Here is a 20,968-nt window from a genome sequence, read left to right as displayed (position 1 = left end):
ATCTTGTGGCCGGGTGTGGTGGCTCACGCCTGTAATCTCACCACTTTGGGAGGCCAAGGCAGGTGGATCACCTGAGGTCAAGAGTTCGAGACCAGCCTGGCCAACATGGCAAAACCCCATCTCTAATAAAAATACAAAAAAATTAGCCAAGTGGCTGAGTGTGGTGGCTCACGTCTGTAATCCCAGCACTTTGGGAGGCTGAGGCAGGCATATCATGAGGTCAGGAGTTCGAGACCAGCCTGGCCAATGTAGTGAAGCCCCACCTCTACTAAAAATACAAAAATTAGCCGGCTGTGGTGGCACACGCCTGTAGTCCCAGCTACTCGGGAGGCTGAGGCAGGAGAATCGCTTAAACCTGGGAGGCAGAGATGCAGTGAGCCGGGACCATGCCACTACACTCCAGCCTGGGTGACAGAGTGAGACGATGTCTCAAAAGAAAAAATTAGCCAAGCATGGTGGCGTGTGCCTGTAATCCCAGATACCTGGGAGGCTGAGGCAGGAGAATCACTTGAACTGGGAGGCAGAGGTTATAGTGAGCCAAGGTCGCACCACTGCACTCCAGCCTGCGCGACAGAGCGAGATTCTATCTCAGGAAAAAAAAAAAAAAAAAAGAGGAAGAAGAAAGGAAATCTCGTGCCTGGGTGCCAGGGATGGAGGAGCTCAGGTCTAGGAGGCAGGGAAGCCTTCCAGAACAAGTGAGTGGGGGTCTCCTGCCTACCTCCCAGTGCCTCTGGCTAGACTCACATCCACCTGGTGACTCTGCTGACCGAGCCCTGTTTTGATTTGGTTACTTGTATCTGTCACCTTTCTGGCTCTATATGGTGGTTCCCAGGCCCCCGACACAGGGGGAATGAGAGTGGGGACTTGGAGAATTAAGGGAGAAAGCTAGGCTAGCTTGGGGCAGCCTCTCCACTCGTCCTCAGCTGGCCCATGGCCTGGTACAAGCGGGAATTCCTGGCCCTGCCTGTCACAGGAGCAGGTATGACAGCCACGCGGGTGACACCAGGCCTAGGCACTCGGGTGCTCCACTCCACTAGGGCACACAGGCGATGAGCACACTGGCAGAGGGCCTCCCGCAGGGCCCACTCCCCACCTGGCTCTCGCCCCACCATGGCCGGGGAAGGAGGCCAGGTTTGTGCCAGGCCTGCCGTGCCCAGGGGGAGGAAGGGCTCTGTGTTCTTTGCCTGTGCCTCTGTGGTGACTGCCAGGAGAAGGGCCATCGCCCGTCGTGCCGCTCTCCAAAGCCCGACACCTTGGCCGGCACCTCTGCCAGCACCGGCCACCACCGAGGTGAGTTTCCAGGGCAACCAGTGCTTCTGCTGGGGAAGGGCTGGGTGGGTCACCGCCGAGCCCCAGGCGCGGGAGTTGCTTTCCCAGGACTCCCTTTCTTCCCTGCCAGAACTGGTTGGAGGAGTTTGGAACTCACAGGGGAGTCTTCATCTCCCATCTCGGGTATGAGAGAGGAGACTGGGGGTCTGCTCTGCTGCTGGTGCCCGTGTGCACACACTTGGCCTCCCCAGCTGCCCCCAGCCCCACGGGTCAGTCCAGGGTGGCTGCGGACTGTCCTGGCAGCTCCGTCCAGAGGGTGCTTCTTGGATTACCAAGGACTTCTGTGCACTGCTTCACTGTCTGCTCCCCTGAGAAGCCTGAGAGCCTGGTGCTATGACGGTTACCGTCCCCATTTTACTGATGGAGAAACTGAGGCCCCAGGAGGTGAAACTAAAGCTAGGAAGACACAGAGCAGGCACTGGAACCTGAATCTGTGCTCCAGATCTTAAAAGAGTTCCCCAAACCCACAGGAAAGAATGGCCCCTTGGGGCTGGCTCATCCCAAGGCTGTGACATCCCAAGGCTCATCCCAAGTGCTGTGACATTTCCAGCTGGCACTTTGTGGAACATTTCCAAGGAGTCCGGGGCCAGGATGGCGGCTGACCACCCTCCAGGAGGGGAGATCATGGATGCCGGGGCCCCTCGGGGTGTGATGTGCCCCACCTATCACAGCTGTGGGATAGACGTCGCTGCCTTGTGATCAGGGCCCCTGGGCTTGGGGACAGGTAGTAGGCTGAGACTATGGGACCCTCTGGGCCTTTGGTCCCTTCCTCAGCCAGGTGTGCCCAGCGCCCCCCGCAGCCCCTCTGCGCCCTGTCTCCTCGCTTCCATTTGCCTGCTGCCTCCCTCTCCCGCTGTGGTCCTCAGGCTCACTTTTGGGTCTTGGGTTCAGTTTCCCTCTATGTCTTCCTCTCTCCTCTGCTTCCCTCTACTTCGGCCTGTCACATGTTGAATTGGTAGCCCCTCGGGGGTGGCAGTGACTCCTCACGGTGCCAGGCAGCGAGCACTGCAGGAGTGGGGGACAGCTGTCCGAGCGGCCCCTGGTTTGCAGCCCATGGATGCATTTATCACGATTGTTCCTCTGCGTGCCTCCCCCTCAATATGCCGGGGGTGTACCCATTTCCAGGGGATGACAGCAGGGCCCCACAGCGAGCCCCAGGCTGATCCGGAGCCCTCTGCATCCCTATCCAGGACCGTTTCCACTGCTCCTGGCATCGGCACACATTGTTCTGGTTGTGCTGGGATAGCAGCGCCCTGTGAGGTCAGAGGGTTGCTGACACATCCACCATCCAGTGTGGTCTCCTGGAGATTTCAGTGGTTCGGTGCTTCGCTTCTCACCTGGCCAGCTCTGAGTTCAGCCTCTCGCCTGTGGGGACCCCTGCATCCTGGGGGCAGAAGGAGGAGGAAGAAGCCACCAGAGGTTGCCAGGAACCCAGTGGCAGGGGAGGTGGGGCTGAGCCAGGCCCACCCGCTGTGCCGGGAGTTCCCACGCGTGGTCCAGCTGCGTCACCTCCTGCCAAGGTGTGTGCTCACCCGCCCACAGAGGGCCACCCCAGGACCTAGGCAGGCTAGGAATGGTGACATCAGTGTTGGGAAATGACCGAGGAGCGTGTCCAGGCCTCACCCTTTTCATGTCCTCCCCAGGCTCTAAATATAGATCACAAGAGACAGAAAGGGGTCAGTGACCTCTACCTGCCCAAGAGGAGGTGACAGGTTTTCCACCAGGGCCTGACCTGAGTCAGGGTACCTGGCTGCCATTCCTCCCGGCCTTGGCCAAGCCCAGGTTGGAAAACGTGATAGCCAAAGGCCACAGTCACCCAGACACTGCCCTGTGCCCAGTTCCCGCTCTGAACTGCTGTGTGTCCGGCAGCCCCCAGAACTGCACCCCAGGCCCAAACCCCATTGCCCGGGGCCCTGCGTAAAGGCAGGCCTGGGTCCCGACTTGAAGGTCCACAGGGGCAGCTTTTATGATCCGCCTCTCAGGTACCGGCCAAGGATGTACTGGCCAAGGAGTGGATGGAAGGAGGGACACACCAGCCAGACAGAAGGGGCGGCATGAAGAAGGAGCTGCAGCAGTTCTGCTGAGAGGGAACCTGGAGTGGGGAGCGGGGGCCACACCGAGCCAGCGGTCTTCTGCCTGAGGGCAGTGGGGGGCTTTGCGGGATCCAGACCCCACTGGCCGCGGTGTCTGGGTATGGGAGCAGGGAGAAGAGGGACCACAGAGATTCAGCCTGAACACACCTTTTCCTTAAACGAGACAGCTGCTCAGGGGCCGGAGAGTGATGTAAGATGCTCAGGGAATCTCTCTTCGCCTCCGTCTGCCTGCAGCCTCCCTCTCCCGCTGTCCCTCGCTGTGGTCCTCAGGCTCACTCTTGGTTCTTGGGCTCAGTGTCCATCTGTGTGTCCCCCTCTGTCTCTTCCTCCTCTGCTTCCCTCCACTTTGGGTTGTCACACGTTGAATTGGTGGCCCCGCCGGGGTGGCAGTGATTCCCCAGGATGTCGGGCACTGGGCACTGCGGGAGTGGGGGATAGTTGTCAGAGCGATCCCCACACATGCCCTGGCTACAGGGGGCAGCTGCAGTCAGCTTCCGGCGGCACTCGGGAACACAGACCCGGTGTGGTCAGGTCAGCCAGAGTTACAGGAGAAAAGGGAAATGTGGATTTTTATGTGAAGTCACCTGACCTTTTACTGTTGGCTTAAAATTTTAAAAACACTTCGCAAGCCAAACAAAACACATGCGTGGGCGGGATCTGGCTGCCAGCTGTCAGTTCACAGCCTGTCTTTTAAAGTTCCTCTGCGAGCAGCGTCCCGACTTCCGAAAGGTCTGTGCAGCCGTGCTCTCCAGGGGCTTGTGGTTGTAGCCCCCAAGGAAAGGCAGGTGCATGTCCCGGGGGGAGGTTGGGAACCTGGGAAGGCTATAGGTGGGAGTGGGGGGGGGCGTGAGCTGGGGCAGGAGGGACGAAGGGATCGACGCCGATTCCTAAGAACCCCCCACTTCCGGGCGGTGCTTAGTGCTCTCGAGAGTCCTTAGTTCCTCCCAGCAGAGGCTCCAACTGCCAAGCACAGGGTTGTCATTGGCCTTGAGTGTCAAACCCACCCAAGTTCACCTGGACTGCCCCCAGCCACCTCTGACAGCCCCATCTGGGCATCTGGACTCGGGTTCTAGCTGCCCACGGCCTCAGTCCCCACAGCAGAGCCCCCAACCCCTTTTGTAGTGAAGATGCCATCAGTGACCCCTGTGCCCACAGAGAGTAATACAGGAAATGGTGAGCCTGGCAGGAGTCACTGCCCAGGGTCAGAAGTTTGTAGCCCTCTCTGGAGGACTGCTGGGAGCCTCAGAGGCATCAGAGGGTGAGTCTCAAGCTGTGTCCTTTTTCTTCTCTTTTTTTGAGACGGAGCCTCACTGTGTCGCCCAGGCTGTAGTGTGGTGGTGCAATCTCGGCTCACTGCAACCTCCACCTCCCAGGTTCAAGCAGTTCTCCTGCCTCAGCCTCCCAAGTAGCTGGGATTACAGGCACGCGTCACCATGCCCGGCTAATTTTTTTGTATTTTTAGTAGAGACGAGGTTTCACCACGTTGGCCAGGCTGGTCTTGAACTCCTGACCTCAAGTGACCCACCCAGCTCAACCTCCCAAAGTGCTGGGATTACGGGCATGAGCCACTGCGTCCGGCCATTTTTCTTCTTATAACTTTTATTATGGATAATTCCAAATAGACACAAAAATAGAGAAAATGGCATAAAGACCCCCAGCTTTCATGACCATCGGTGCGGGGCCACTCTTGTTCACCTCTCACTGCCCCATTCTCTGCCCGCCCCTGGAGATGTTTACATGAATCCCAGGCATGTGATGCCATCCACAGATAGCCCAAGATGTAACTCTACTAGTGACCGCAACACCATTGTCACACCTAAAAAGATGTCTAATGTCATCCAATGTGCAGCAGTGTTCAGACAATCCACGTGTCTTGTAGTTGTTTTTTTTTAAACCGTTGTCTTGCTGACATCATGATCCAAAATCCACACAATGCATTTGTTAGATGTCTCTTACCCTTCTTTTAATCTAGTTTCCCCTTTCTTTTTTTCTGAAATGTATTTGTTGAAGAAACTGGGTTGTTTGTCCCATAGAGGTTCCCACAGCCTGGATTTGTGGATTGCACCCTTGTGGTGTGTTGAACATGTTCCTCTGTCCCCTGTAATCCCACAAATGGCAGTTATACGCAGAGGCTTGCTTTGATTTAGGTTTGGGTTTTGAGGAGAACACTGTGAGTGGCGCTGTGTTCCTCCACTGGTGAAACGTGCTGTCCCAGGATGGCCTTGCCCTTGGTTAGGGTGTCCCCACAGCTTGCAGGAGGCACAGGAGGCCTCAGGAGAGGGTCTTGCATGCAGGAGGCGTCCCATGAATGCCAACCCCAGTTGCTAACAGTGTGGGGCAGAGTCAGGCCCGCCCGATCTGAGGGCATTGCACAACACATCCTGTGCAGGGAACTTTATCTGTGCATTCATTTGGGGGGCGTGTGTCTCTGTGTCTCTGTCTCTGTGTGTGTGTATCTGTGTCTATGTCTCTATATCTGTGTGTGTGTGTGTGTGTGTGTGTGTGTGTGTGTGTCTGTGTCTATCTCAAACTTGTTTTTTCCCTTTTTGTGGAGAATGGGGTCTTGCTATGTTGCCCAGGCTGGTCTCCAATTTCTGGGCTCAAGAAATCCTGCCTCTGCCTCCCTAAGCTCTGGGTTACAGGCATGAGCCACCACGCCCAGCCTCTGTCTGTCTCTATGTCTCTGAGTAGGTATGTCTCTGTCTGTGTGTCTCTTTCTCTGTGTGTGTCTCTGTTCCAATGTCTCTGTGTGTGTGTCTCCGTCTCTAAATGTGTGTGCCTGTGTCTGTCTTTGTGCGTCTGTGTCTCTGTGTCTGTCTCTATGTGTCTGTGTGTGTGAGTCTATGTCTCTGTGTCTGTGTCTCTGTCTCTATGTGGGTCTGTGTGTGTGTGTCTGTGTCTCTGTCTCTATGTATGTGTCTCTGTGTGTGCATCTCTGTGTATCTTTGTGTCTCTCTATGTCTGTGTGTGTGTGTCTCATGTGCAGCCAGAGCAGTGATCAGGCTTCCCAGAAGTTGGTAGGGGAGTCCCAAAGGCAGGGGAACAAGGCAGGAAGAGGAACTTTGTAAAAACAGACACCAGCCAGAGGGACTGGCTAAGTAATGTCCTCCCCCGCCCTGGCTCCTGTAGATGATATAGTCAGATGGGAGGGAGCCAGGCCAGCCGTGTTGGGGGGTTTAGTGTGATGAATTCTTTACTCTTCATCTCTCCAGCCTCCTTGGGGCCACCCCTCGCCCCAGCACCCAGGACCTTCAAGGCCAGAATAGTGGTGACTCCTGTATGTCCTCATGAGTCACTTGTCCTTCTGGGCTATAAAATGGGTGGGCGCTTGTTCCCAGGCCCATCACTCAGCGAGGGAGATAAAGAGAGCAGAGGAGATAAAGTCAATGGCAGGCAGCTTCTGGACTTTCAGTTTCTGGAGGCGTTGGGAGCTTGGCCCCAGAAGAAAGGGATGGAAGGAGGAGCTTAGGGCCAGAGGGCAATGTCTAGGTCACCTCTTTGTGGCCCTGTGGGGACCTCCTGCCTCTAAATGTGCCTCACCCACATTACCCTCCCTGGCCAAATGGCTTGGAGGCTTCCTAAACAGCCTCTAGGGATCTCCATCCCAAATCAAATCTACCCATCTTGCTTCTTAAAAAAAAAAAAACAAAAACAGGCAGGGCGTAGTGCTCATGCCTGTAATCCCAGCTCTTTGGGAGGCCGAGGCAAGCAGTTCACTTGAGGTCAGGAGTTCAAGACCAGCCTGGCCAACATGGTAAAACCCTGTCTCTATGAAAAATACAGAACTAGCTGGGCATGGTGGCGGGTGCCTGTAGTCCCATCTCCTCGAGAGGCTGAGGCAGGAGAATCACTTGAACCCAACAGGCGGAGGCTGCAGTGAGCTGAGATCACACCACTGCACTCCAGCCTGGGTGACAGAGTGAGACTGTCTCAAAAACAAAATCAAAAACAGCATTTATCACATACAGCTGATTATTAAAATACTGATTTTAGAAATTAGAAATTCAGAGAAGTAAAATGAAAACCAGCATAGCTTCCACCCAGCTGCAACTTACCACCATAATTTTTGTGAAGTAGGCCCTTCTAGTCGTGTGCACATTGAGGGTCTGGTTCTGAAAGGATGACCTGCCGCCTCACTCCAGTCACAGTAGAAGTGTTTCGTGGGTGTCTGAGGATTGGCACTTGGGAAGGGGGCAAGATGTGCTTGTGGAATGTGCTGTCTGGTCCCGCCCTCTCAGTTTACAGATGGAGAAACTGAGGCCCAATGGTACGGACCAGACCTGGGGAGGTTGGCATGGCCAGGGCTGCTGGCAGCAATTGCTGGCCTCCGTGAGGACTGAAGGCTGAGACCAGGGCAGGCCCAGTGATGGGTGAGGCATGAGGAAGGGTCCCATTCATTCATCCATTCTCCTGGCCCTGCTGTTAACCCCCAGGCTGTCTTCCTTCCTCACTGGCTTCCAGAAAGAGTAGTTGAAGATCTCCCTGTCCCTGCTTCCCCTTCAGCCACAGCAGCCCCACTTCCACCCTGAGACCAGGGATGTCCAAGCGACAAGCAGCCCCAGCTGACAGGCCACACAGCCATGTGCTCTGCCCAGCGTTGTCACTCTTGATGCCTTCCTCCTTGTCAGATGCCTCTCAGCCCCAACCTTGGTGCCTCCCGCTCTCCCCCGCCTCCTCTGAGGCGTCTGTAAGGCGTCTCAGAGGCGTCTTCCCCTCCTCTGTGGGTGTCTGTAAGGCTGAAAGGGGATCGTGTGGGGCTTTGCCCCAAAAATGGTAGGGCCCCACTCTCTGACCCTTTCCCCCACTGCACACACAGCCCCACACTCAGGATTTCCAACTGCACTGACAGGGTCACTGAACGCATGGTCAGCCTCTCCAAACTCCGCATGAGCCTGTAGTCAGGTGCTGAGTGCTGAGTGCTTTATGTCCATTACGTAATGTCATCCTCCCCGCAACTGAGGAAGTCATTTTCACTACCCAGATTTTCCAGATGAAGAAACAGTGAGGCTCAGAGGGGTTAAGCAACTTGTGGAAGGCCACAGAGTTGGGGAGAGGCTTCACTGGAATTCGGGGTAGCTGACTCCAGGGCGGCTTCCCCACACATCATCAGCACGTACACATTTCAGCCCTACACAACACACGCACTGCAGCAGCGTGACACGCAAACGGTGCCTAACCGGGGTACCCAAGGCCCCACGACACACGTGACGGCCGGTCCTGCGGGAGACCCAGCCAACGCGCGCCCCTCGACCTCCCCCGGCCCCGCCCTCTTTGCTCAGACCCCGCCCCTCCAGGCTCCCGGTCCCGCCCCAGGTCTGACCTCGGCGAGGGCGGGGCCGCGGGCGCGCGCACGCGTCCCTCGGACTCTCCGGTTCCGCCCCTCCCTGGCCCCACCCTCCTCCCACTCCGGCCCCGCCCCCAGCCTGACATCAGCGGGGCCGGGCCGCTGGCTCACAGCGGAGGCAAAGCCCAGTCGCGCGGGCCGCGCCGCCGCCCCCGCCGCGCGCCGGGCCGGCCCCGCGCCCGCGCAGCCCCGGGTCCCGCGGCCCGGCCCCCGCCGCGAGCCTTCCATGGTGCAGCGCATGTGGGCCGAGGCTGCCGGGCCTGCTGGCGGCGCCGAGCCGCTGTTTCCGGGCTCCCGGCGGAGCCGCAGCGTGTGGGACGCCGTGCGCCTGGAGGTGGGCGTCCCCGACAGCTGCCCGGTGGTGCTGCACAGCTTCACGCAGCTAGACCCTGACCTGCCGCGCCCGGAGGTGGGTGAGCTGGGGCGGTCGGGGAGGGGGGTGCGTCGGAGCCTCCCCACCCGCGGCAGAGCTGGGCAGGCCGAGGCGAGCCCCGGACGGGGCCGGGCGATCCCAGCGGGCCGCCTCCCTCCTCTCTCCTCCATAGGTGGGGGTCGGGGCCTTCTGCAGAAATCAGCCAGCAGCGTGGGCAGGGGGGCTGCCGCCGCGCCCCGTCCAACAATAGGGACCACGGCTGGGGTTTTGCCCCCCTCAATACCGTCCCAGGGCCTGCTGTCACCGAGCCCCTGCAGCCCAGGTGGACCTTTTCCTGCGGCACTGTCACTGTGTACATCGGTGGCCTGGGCCTTATTTCACTCAGTTGCCCACCCAGGGCCTGCAGCGTATCGTTAGCCTTTACAATGCAGGTGTGGAACAAGTGGTCGGGAAGGCCAAATCCTAGAATCCTCAGAGGTGATGAGACCATAGGGGCCTTCCATACAGACCCTACTTGGGGCAGATGTGGCTCTGGTGACCAGGGGCATCGGGGCTGCTCAGATAGGGGGGGTGTCGAGGGATGGGGCGGAGCAGCAGGCCTCCAACACGTGGGACCAGATGTCCTGGTGGTGAGGGGAGGAGGGTGGCCCAGGCTCGGGGCGGGCAAGACTTGTTTCTGCTTAACTGGAAAGAGTGCCAACACCCTGAATCGGTAAGGACGGGGTAGGATTCAGAGAAGGGAATGGTGTACCTGTGATGGATGGAGGGGAGGGTGACTAGGTGAGGGCGGGGGCTTGTTTCTCGTGTGCCCTGGGTCTGTGGGTGGTGCCATCTGCTCTCACCTGACTGCTCCTGACTACACAGCAGAGGGAGTGGAATCCAGAGACGCCCCCCCTCGCCCTGCTCTGCCTGGGCACAGGGCCTGCACAGAGGCCATCCCTGGATCGGGGGCTCAGGGCCCATCAGAGCTTTGGCTGGGCTGCAGCCTTCACAGGGAACCTCCTGAGTCCCCGTGCTGCATCGTGTCGCCTTGGTGCATCTCCAGTCGCTTCATGGCTTTAGACTGGCGGGTTGTGATTGCTGGAGGTTGTTAGCCTGAGTCTCATGCCTCTTGGTGTCCTGGTACCTAGACAGGGCCTGGATGAGACCTGTTTCTCTGCCCAGTGTTGGGCAGAGCTCTTGGTGGGGGAACACCCCACGCCTGAGAGACCCTTTCCTCCTGAGCTTGGCAGATGGCCGGACCAGACGTGTTCCCTCAACCCTCATCTATCCAGGGCTCTGGTCCTCATTGGCAGCTGGAGAGGGACCCCTGGGAGGGTGGGGGTGGGAGGCTGACACCAGCCCAGCACTCATCTGGCTTTCATTACCTCTGGCAGCAGCTCGGGCTTTGTGTGCTGGGAGGGTCCGGGTGAGCGCTCACAGGGGCCGTGCAGGTTCCCTCTCTCCGTCCCTGAGGAACCGAGGGAGAGGCAGAGCTGAGCCTCACCCCGCCTGGGGGTCTTGTCTTCCCTCTCTCTGGCCCTGGTGCTCCTCACCCAGCTTCAGCACTGAGATCCAGACCGCGGCTGCTATTTAGAAATCAAAGGGGAAGCTTCTGGCTGGGTCAGGAAAACCAGGATCCTGGCAGGAGAGGAGGCCACTGCCGGAAACTGAACACAATGACCATTTACCAAGGGCCCAAGGGAGGGGGCGGGGAAGTCCCTGTCCCTCCTGCCAACACCCCCCATCCTGGGGCTGGTTTCCTGGTGGCTCTGTGGCCTGCCGGAGCTGACGCTGCGCACTTGGTCCCTGTCCTCTCTGGAAACCACCAGACAGTTTCTGCCTTCCCCCGCATCCCCGTTTCCCTACCTAGCTTCCACCCGGTGCTTCCCTCTGGGCTGCCAGATGTCCTCACGTCTGGGCTTCCGCTTATCTTCCCGATTCTAAGCCAAGCCACCACCAACCCAGCTTGGCCTGCACAGTTCTTGCTTTCTGGAGGTGACCTGGTCCGTGCCCGCATCTCTGGACAGGCTGTTGCTTTGGCCAGGCAAAAAGTGCAGGTTGTGGGCTACCCCCTCACTTCATCTGCCTTAGACCAACCCTACAGAGTAGGTGCCAACACCACCTTCTAGGAAGCTAGGGGGTCAGAGAAGGGAAGTCTCTGACCTAAACACCCGTGTAGCCAGCAAGGGCCGCAGCCAGGATTTAAGCATGGGCTATGTTCTCTGTGGCACCTACTGTGTGCAGGAGCCGTCAGGAATCGGAGAAGGCCCAGGCAGCCCAGAAGCCCTGAGGTCAGGTGAGCAGTAGGGAAGCTTATGGCTCAGAGGAAGGCAAAAGCGCTTTGGGCCACAGGACACTGGGGAGAGCTACCCGGAGGAAGCAAGCCCAGAACTGGATCCCGCAGGTTTAAAATAACAGCTAATAAGAGCCAGCAGATTTTGGGGAGGTCCTCGGCTGAGTAATTTGCATCAGTTCCTTTTGGGGTCAAGACTGTTAAGAGCTCACTTGACAGATAAAGTCATTGAGGCAACAGAGGTTAATTAGATTGCACAGAGTGACCAAGCTGGTCAGTGGCAGGGGCAGGATTCTGACCCAAGGCCTGAGGGCAGTTGTAGGTGGGCTGCAGTGAAGAGGGCCTCTCTGTATTCACAGGGAGCATCTCCCTTCAGCCTCCCATGTCTTTCCACTGTTTGATCTCTTGATCACACTGTGTGCAGGTCTTCGGTTTAATCCCCAGGGCTCATGAGCACTTTGACACTGAAGACCCCAAGACACGGGGCCTGTCCCTGTGTGGGTGTGTGTCCCCGCGTGCATGTGTGCAGACTGTGGTCTTCCAGGAGAGCTTCCTAGGTGACTCTGAAGGGGCAGTCCCCGGGACCCTCAGGTTCCCCACTTGCTCTACTCGGGAGGGTCCCCCAGGAGAAGAGGGGGACCAGGCTGGCTGGTCCTGGGTCTTTGTTCCTTCTCCAGGTGGGGGATGCTCAGGCATGCTGGCCTGTTTCCTGGGAGGCTCAGGAATGGCCCTGGGAGATATTAAGCTGCTCATTGGCAGGGCTGGGGTCTGATTCTTAACCTGGAAGTTGGGCATTTCCAGGACCTGTCTGCGTTACCAATGAGAAAAGAGTAGGGTGATTTATCACTGGCCCTCTGCAGGCAGGCTCTGAACGAGCCAGTGGAGCGGTTTCAGGAAGCTGCGCCCAGGCAGTCAAGGACTGGTTCCCAAGGGCTGCTGGTTGGCCGCCCAGATGGCTCCCATGGCGTCGTGCCACCATGCTGTGGCCACCCAGTCCCAGGGTTGGACTTCCAGCGTTGCAGGCCCAGAGTCACTGTGTTCCCAGATACACAGCACCAGCAGAGCAGTGCTCCCCATTTGATTGTCAAGGGGCAGACACTGATGTCTGCAGCCTCATGCGGGACAAGCTGAGCTTTGAGCAGACCCAGTTCTCCCAGTTCCGCACACCTTGGCTGCCCACGGGCCGGGGAGGCAGTGGGATGACAGCCAAACGGTGGCTTGGCGGGCGGGGCAGGACACCTGCGTCGGAGGGTTTTGGCGTCTTCCTCCATGGGGAAGCTTGCATGCTTTGGCAGCCTCCCCTGCCATCATTCCTGGAGACTTTTGTCCATCTCAACCGAGGGGCAGGGAGCCTGGGCTCTGGAGAGAAGAGAGCTATGTTGGGATGCCAGCTCAGCCCCCTAGCAGCTGTAGACGTGCTCCTGAGCCTCAGTTTCCTCATCTATAAAATGGACATGATGCCAGCTCTCCTCTTAGGGTTCTGGTGAGGACCCTCGAGTTAAACAAGAGGCCTGAGGAGCAGCCTGCACAACACTTGGCACAGTGGACAGGTGGCAGCTGCCACAATGAAGTTTTCTGATTAGGTGCCAGGGAGTGGCCTGAGCCTTCCAAGTGCCCTGGGCTCCTGGGGTGCGTCACCTGGCACCTTCAGCATGGCACTTCCCTGGCCTGGTGTCTTGCAGGCCTTTTGCCCAGGGCGCATCCACAAACCTCTCGGAGCTGCAGGTGCTGGAAAGCTGGCCCTGCCACCCTCCCCTGCAAATTTGCTGTGTGACCTGAGGAAATCCTTCCTGTCTCTGGCCCCTCTTCCACATCTGTGCCACAAGGGGCTGGACTCTGCTCCAAGCCTGAGACTGTGACAGAGGCAGCGCCAGGCCTGGGTGGGTCCCAACAGGCCAGGGTTCAAATCCCTGTTCTAGCTGCCACTTCCTGGCTCCCGGCCTGGGCAAGTTCCTCTCAGGCTGTTTCCTTATCCATCAGGCAGGGCGTTAGGAGGATTAAACGTGATGGGTGTCCAAAGGGCCTTGCACCCAGGAAGTGCCCGCATGTGCTGGGCACCGTGGCTGGTTAAAGTTGGGTCTGGACCTTCAGCTGGCCCTGCCCTGCACCCCCTTGGGACCAGCCCACCTTCCTCCTCAGCTGCCACCAGCCACGCCCCTCCCGGGCCTGGCCCTGTGTTCACCTGACTGTCAGGGGCTGGGTGTGGACAGGGACCCTGGATGCCCAAGGCTTGCGGCTGACCTGGAGGTCTGGTTCTCCCTCCTCCTGCTTGAGGCACGATTTTCCCATCAGTGAGTAGCAGGGCACAGGCCGGCAGGGAGGGTTTCTGGAGAGATGGGCCGGCTTTTGCAGGGCTCAGCACAGGTTGGTTCCCAGCCTCCACTTTCTGAGGCCAGGGAGCATCCTGGTGGGCAGGCACCACGTGTCGTCCCGGTCTGAGGCCGCCTCTGTGGGCTGCCGTGCCCAGGATCCAGGAGTGTGGCCCACCCACACCCCGGGCTGGCCTCCTGTCAGCTTGATGCCTTGTCCGTGCGCTGGGGATCAGGGTTGGGTCCACCCACCCAGAGCTGGAGGGCAAGCCCAAGGGCAGGAGGGTCACGGACACCAGGCCCTTGCGTTCCACCTCCCTTGGTGGGGCTCATGGTCCGAGCTCATGACTTGAGAAGTCCTGGGCTCTCACCTCTGTCTCAGCCAGCACACACCCCACTGGCTTCCCTCCTCGGGCCTGGTTCCCCACCTCTGTAGGACGGAGAAGGGCACAGCAGCGTGGGCCCTGCACTGTCACAGGAGCCTGGGCTCTGTAGAGAGCGAGCAGCCTTCTCATGCGTTTTACGTTTGGCTGCTGTATTGGAGCGGAAAGCTGAAGTCAGAAAGCTGCTCCCACCCACTGGGTTTCAGGGTGACTCAGCCTATCTTTACAGTGTCCCTCGGCTAGGTCCCTGAGCCTTAGGCAAGCCTCAGACAAGTTTCCCTCAGGTTTTTATGGCCCAGCGTCCGTCGCCGGCCCCGGGGGGATGTGATGTCAGGTGTCATCCGGTACCACTCCATCAGGTCCCAGTGCGGGTCGCCGAGCTGTGTGCAGTCTCTCTTGACCCCCACTGTTGCCTGTGACAGGTGGTGCTGCCCTCCCCAGATGACACACCAAGGCCAAGGGCCAGGGGCTGGGCGGAGCCAGCGAGAGACAGCTGCCGTCTGGTGGGCCAGAACTGTGAGATGCTGGCAGGGGGGCGGCAAGCACCCCGGGGTGACCTCTGGTGACTGGGACCTGAGCAGCAGCTCAGAGGGGCTTGGGAGGTCACCCAGGACGATCTCACGCACACGGAGGCGCTGCCATGAGCCTTTCCACGCACAGGCCCTGGGAGGACCAGGGGCGGAGCAGGCCGCGGTGCAGGCTGGAGCCCTCTCCTCACTCCGCTTCAGCCCTCAGCCAGGTCTCCTTGGGAGGGGCCAGTGAGTTCCTGGAGCCATCCATGGGGCAGGGGGCCACTAGCTACGGTTTCCAAGGAAAGGCATCTGAGTCCGGAGCTGCACCAGAAGGCTGATGCTGGGAGGAGGTGCCGTTGGCCTGGGCGGGGAGATGGCAGGGCTGGGGCAGGCCCCGTAGGGTTCCTCAAGACCCTCACTATTCTACCCAGAGGGAGTCTGGGTTTGGCCTGTGGCTTCCTCCTTCTGTCAGCCAGGGACACGGCATCCTGCTGGCCTGTCACTCTGAGAAGGCTGATCAGGTGACACACTCACCAGACACCACCAGGCCCTGTTTGGCCTCCTCATCTTCAGGGCTCTGGGCTGTGTCCCTGGAGACATTGGGTTGTGGGTGCCCCTGCTCACCGGGGACCGCATGCCACCCTCACTGCACTGACCCAAATGTTAGAAGGCCAGACAGTGTGTTCACAGGCACAGCTGCCGACTGGGTCCCCCAGAGCCCAGGGACATCAGCATGCCTGCTGGGGGGTGGGACAGGAGTGTCCCTTGAGAACAGAGCCAAGCATGTGGTATTCTTTTCTCCTCCTAGCAGTCAGCTCATAGTGGCTGCCTGGGCACCTGCCCTCGGGGGAAAGCGTTTTCTCTGCATCAGCTGTTCACTAGGCCGTTCCTGCTCCTCCCGCTCTGAACTCCCAGCCCGGCCAGAGTGCCCTGGGGCCCAGGCGCTGCCCAGATGGGCTGTCTGCTAACAGAGTGACCTAGGGTGGCCTGTGGGTGCTGGAACCCTGCCTTTCTTGCTGCAGAGGGTCCTGGGGCAGCTGCCAGGGCTGTTGGCTGCTTTGTTTCTCTGTTCTGTGAGGGGGCTCAGAGCAAGGGATAGAGGCCTTACTCTGCCACTTTGTTCCCAGACCCCAGGGCAGCTCTCTCTGCAGCCTGCACCTCCACCATCTGAGCAGGCGGTTTAAACGGCCCCTGTGCTCCACGTAGCTCTATGGTCTGGTTCCATGCCTGCTGCTGCTGTGACGGGAAGCGGCCAGAGAAGACAGGCCAGCTCCACGCGGGCTAGAGCGTCTCCCCGACTGTGTGACAGGGTGGCAACTCCCTTACCCCAAGCATGCGTGGCTCTCAGCGTTGGGCCTGCATCCCTCCCCACCACCCGGCTGGCAGAAGAGGGCCCGCCGGGGGTGGGGGAAGGGTGCAGGGATCACATGACACCAAGGACACCAAGCAGGGCTGGGCCAGCTGCTGGCCTCCCAGCTCACGGAGGAGCTGCTCTCTAGACCTGCTCAGGGACAGCCAAGGCCACCTGGCTTCAGCCCCTCCTGGGGATTGGCCTGCCTGGGGACACCTCTGTCCAGCAGGCACTGATGGTGCTCAGCCAGGACCTGGGTGCTGTGCCGGGCTCCCCCAGGGTTAATGTTTAGTCCCCTGTGGCGGGCTTGTCCTACACGAGATCTCAGAGCCACTGTGGGTGACTTGGACACTCAGGATACTGTCTGCCTCCCAGCTGGTCCAGATGTGGCTAAAATCCCTGGGAGAGAGAGAGAGACTCCCAGCTGAGCCAACGGCCTTCACAGGAGGCAGTCTGGGACCCCTGAGAAGGCCCGGGTGGTTGGGGGCCCTGGTCGCTGTAATCTCTAATGCTTTTCTTTTCAAAGGAACAATTTTCTAGGCAGGGGAGAGACGTGTGAGTCAGGAAAAGGAGGGTGAGCGTATGTCTCTTTTCCTGTCAGTGGAAGGGCCAGACCTCCCCTGGCGGGGCTGTTTGTGGAGTGTGGGTGTGAGTGTGCCTGTGGGTTCCCTGCTAACTTCCAAGAAATGGGGCTGGCTCTCTGTCCAGAGGCGGTGGCGGTCAGGAGCCCGGCACAATGCCCGCAGCTTTCCTGTCGTACAAAGCCCAGCGTGGGAGGCGACCTCAGGTCGGAGGAAGTGGACTTCCAGGATGGCTCCTGGTACTCTGAGGGTGCGCAGGAGGCCAGGGTCCCATCCACAGCGTGCTGGACAGTCTACCTGGCTCCTGCTGGGGTTGAGGGAAAGGTCTGAGTCAGCACTGTCTGCCAGGCCTTCTCTGAGCTCCACGCCCACCTGGGTTGGGGCATTGACTGCGCGGTTAATGACCCTGGGCCAGGCCATTACCTCCCTGCTCCTGCCTAACCTCTGAGGTTGGTGTCCCTACCCCCCCGCCGCCCGGCTCCTCTACGCGCTGCAAGCTCATTCCGTCCCTGGACAGAGCAGGTGGCATAGGGGGCTGTGAGGCCGGGCGTTATTGTGGCTGAGGCCAGCCTGCCAGGTGGGGGAAGTCTGTCTCCTAAGACAACGGCCTTTCCTTACTGCCTGGGGCCAGATGCCCCCTTCCTGTTCCAGCCCAGGCCTGTGGTTTAGGGCTCTGTGGAGCCCCAGCATCTGCCTGGATACCAGCACCGTCACCTCTCACACCCGTCCCCTCACGTGATGATGGTCGGGGAGCTGGGAACTCCCATTGCCCAAGCAGGCATGAGGGCATGAATGAGCAGAGGGGAAGGAAGTGGCTGGGATGTGGCTGTCGGGGGTGCCCCACACCTGCCCAGACCTGGGCTGCCGACACACCAGGGCTGGGCCCAGAGGAGCTGCCCATTCCTGCTGGGTCAGCCAGGTCCCCCCAGGCTGGGTAGAGGAGGGGTGAGTGTAAGGACGCCCACGGGCCTCTGGCCCTGGGGAGGTAGGGGGACCTTCTCTCGGGGCATAGCTGCCTGGATGCAGCCAGCCATGTCAGAGCCCTGGGATCCCTGCCTCACCACTTACCCAAGGCAGCATGACCTTGGACCAGTTGTTCCTCTCTCAGCCCCCATTTACCCATCTGTGCAATGGCTGAATAACAGTCCTCTGTGTGGAGGGGGATGGCTTGAGGGTGGGTCTGTCGTGGGCAGGAGCAGAAGCCAGTTACTCGGGGATTGGAAGCCTGGTGGACTCATCATGCTCATGTCCCAGGTTGTGGCTAGCCGGGTTGGGGAAGTGGAGTGCCGGGACAGTGGCCCTCGAGCTGTGATCTCATTCCACCCCAGGCTGTAGGTCTGTGCAGCCGCCGGTCTGTGCCCTATCTGGGAAACAGGTTGCACAGGTGCATCCCCTCCACGGTGGCCAGGCAGGCCCTTGACGTCCCCACGCCCGGCTGCTGGGCGTTGTCTTCACAGAGCTCCACGCAGGAGATCGGTGAGGAGCTGATTAACGGAGTCATCTACTCCATCTCCCTGCGCAAGGTGCAGCTGCACCACGGAGCCAACAAGGGCCAGCGCTGGCTCGGGGTGAGTGCACTCTGGGTCTCCACTAGGAGACGCAGCTGGGGATCCCTCCCAGGGCTTTTTCACTTGAGGGCCCCACAGTTCTGATCCCAAAGGAAATGGCCCTCACTCCCTTCCCGACCCGCACTGTCCAGCCCAGACTTAATCAGGTTTTCTGCAGCAAGTTTTCATGTTTGACCTCCCTTCCCCGGGTGTGCAGCCATCAGCCTCACCATCCGCCATGCCTTCTCCCAGGTGTGCACACCATCTGGAGTAGTGGGGCTGTCTTCACCCAAGAACAAAAAGGCTTCAGGCTGTTAGGTCTCTGCAAGTTGCCATCTCCCAGAACACATCCCTGGGGTTCCTCCAAGTTGAGAGTCGGGGCCTGACTCAGCTGCGTAATATTCCAGAAGGGAGGCTGGAGCCACTGCCCCAGTTCAGCTCCTCATGGCTGTGGGGCCGCTGTGAGTCCTCTGAGGACACTTCAACAGTGCTGCAGGAGCCAGGTGCGGTGGCTCATGCCTGTAATCCCAGCATGGAGGATCGCCTAAGGTCAGGAGTTTGAGACCAGCTTGGCCCACATGGTGAAACCCCATCTCTACCAAAAATACAAAAATTAGCCAAGCATGGTGGTGTGTGCCTGTAATCCCAACTGCTTGGAAGGCTGAGACATGAGAATTGCTTGAGCCCAGGAGGCTGAGGTTGCATTGAGCTGAGATCACACCACTGCACTCTAGCCTAGGTGACTGTCTCAAAACAAAACAAAACAGTGCCACAGGGAAGATGCTGTGCATCCTAACGGGCCAGTCCCTCCCAGCCCCTGGATAAGCCTCTATTTCCTCATCTCTAGAGTGGGGATATTTTGTTAGAACTCTCAGATGACGCTCTTCCCACAGGGCAGCTACCATTAGTCAGCTAACAACTGACCTGAAGCTGTTAGTATTTAAATCATTCCTGCACCTCAAATTCTACTTTAAAAATTTTTTCACTCTTTTAGAGACAGGGTCTCACTCTGTCACCCAGGCTGCCATGCAGAGGTATGATCATAGCTCACAGCAGCCTTGACCCCCTGGGCTCAAGTGATCTTCCTACCTCAGTTCCCCAGGTAGTTGGGACCACAGGCGTGCGCCACCACACCCGGCTAATTTTATATTTTTTGTAGAGATGGGGTTTTGCCATGTTGCCCAGGCTGGTCTCAAACTCCTGGGCTCAAGCAATTTGCCCACCTCAGCCTCCCAAAATGCTGGGATGATAGGTGTAAGCTACCGTGCCTGGCCCTGGCTAATTTTTAAGTTTGGTAAACAATTTTTTGTAGAGCTGGGGGATTTCACTTTGTTGCCCAGGCTGGTCTCGAACTCCTGGCTTCAAGCCTCCCAAAGTGCTGGGATTACCGGTGTGAGCCACCACACCTGGCCTGAAATTCTACTTTTAAAGCTGATAACCTTTTTCTGCTAGAGACACTCAGTCCTGCCTCTTGCCACAAGCTGCTGAGGGCTCGGGGTTCCATCTGAGCTCCAGGAGATTCGTGTGCTACCACTGACTGCCTGTCCCTCCCCAGTATGAGAATGAGTCGGCCCTGAACCTTTATGAGACTTGCAAGGTGCGGACCGTGAAGGCTGGCACACTGGAGAAGCTGGTGGAGCACCTGGTGCCCGCCTTCCAGGGCAGCGACCTCTCCTACGTCACCATCTTCCTGTGTACCTACAGAGCTTTCACCACCACCCAACAAGTCCTGGACCTGCTGTTCAAAAGGTGAGCAAGAGCCCTCCACTGCACAGGGCACACAGGGGCCCCCACCCCCACCCGGCTGCGGGTCTTGGCAATGCTGATTCACCTCTCTGAGCCTCGCTTTGCTCATATGAAAGAAAAACAGTGCTAAGAGGACCTCATGGGGTTGTCGTCAGGCCTGGGCGGGATGAGGCGTGGAAAGTGCTCCCCCAACGCCTGGCCCTATAGGGAATGGGCTGCGGGGCTGTGGTGGTCGTTTTTATGATTTTCCCGTCCCCCATGGGGAAGCTCTCTGCCCCAAGCCTCTCTTGTATGTGGCCTTGGGTGAAGCAGTTTTCCCACTTGTCAAGGGGATTCTATCTGGGGGCTGTTGGAGGGGCCCAAGGGGCGCCCAGATAGCTGGGAAGGAGCTGGTTGGGGCTTATTCATTGAACAAATATATATGAAGCACCTACTGTGTGCTGGCCCTTTTCTAGGCATTTAGTATAATTTGATGAAAAAAAGCAAAAAACAAAATCCCTGCCCTCCTGGGCCTCCGTTCTAGTCGGAGAGTCAGACAGTAACACTAGACGTCGTAAGCAGGTACGGTAGATGTGACGCCCTCACGGCCTCCTCTAGATACGGCTGCGTCCTCCCCTATTCCGACGAAGATGGCGGACCCCAGGACCAACTTAAAAAGTGAGTGAGCTTTGAGCCAAGAGGAAGGGACCCTGTCTCCACCGAACAGTGGGAGAGTACATGGGGCTGGGGCTGGAGCTGGCTGGGCAGAACCCTGGCTCCCACACCTCTTGTCGTTCCTGCTAGAGGGCTGGGGCTGGGGGCTTCGCCTGCAGGAGGAAAGACAACTGAGAGCTGTGGGGAGGGGTCCTGGGGTGGCTGGGGCTAAAAGCAGCCCCCGGTGGGAACCCATCCCACCACAGCCTTATCCCAGCTGGGCTTGGCTCAGTGTGCCCTGATCTAGGGGCCCAGGGCAGGAGGTGGGGTGAGCCTCTGCTCTCACATTGCCTCGCCCCTCAATAGTGAGTGCTCAGCAGGCAGGCTGCACCCCACCCTCTGGGAGAACGGGATTAGTGGGAAGATGAAACCCACACAGCTCTGAGAGAGTAAGGCAGCGCACCAGCACTGAGCTACAAGTTAAGGAGCCGC

The 20,968-nt window shown here is 58.8% G+C and overlaps 1 protein-coding gene across 6 annotated transcripts in view; it reads left to right on the top strand.

The window, feature by feature from the left end:
* The window catches only part of RALGDS (ral guanine nucleotide dissociation stimulator), a 53,397-nt gene that overhangs the window by 18,736 nt on the left and 13,693 nt on the right, over positions 1–20,968 (top strand). For 2 of the 6 annotated variants that reach the window (XM_063714510.1, XM_054520795.2), the window contains exons 2-4: positions 18,008–18,118; positions 19,653–19,846; positions 20,441–20,500. In XM_063714510.1, the coding sequence (XP_063570580.1) occupies positions 18,008–18,118; positions 19,653–19,846; positions 20,441–20,500 (365 nt within the window). Of the gene's footprint in view, positions 1–347; positions 1,291–8,962; positions 9,176–18,007; positions 18,119–19,652; positions 19,847–20,404; positions 20,501–20,968 lie in introns of those variants that run through there. The other 4 variants (XM_054520794.2, XM_024252294.3, XM_024252293.3 and 1 more) reach the window with 4 other exon arrangements.

The sequence above is a fragment of the Pongo abelii genome, chromosome 13, assembly GCF_028885655.2.
Source record: "Pongo abelii isolate AG06213 chromosome 13, NHGRI_mPonAbe1-v2.0_pri, whole genome shotgun sequence".
Taxonomy (NCBI): Eukaryota; Metazoa; Chordata; class Mammalia; order Primates; family Hominidae; genus Pongo; species Pongo abelii.
Note: the sequence above shows the minus strand (reverse complement) of the source record. Positions and strands in the feature narration are given on the sequence as shown.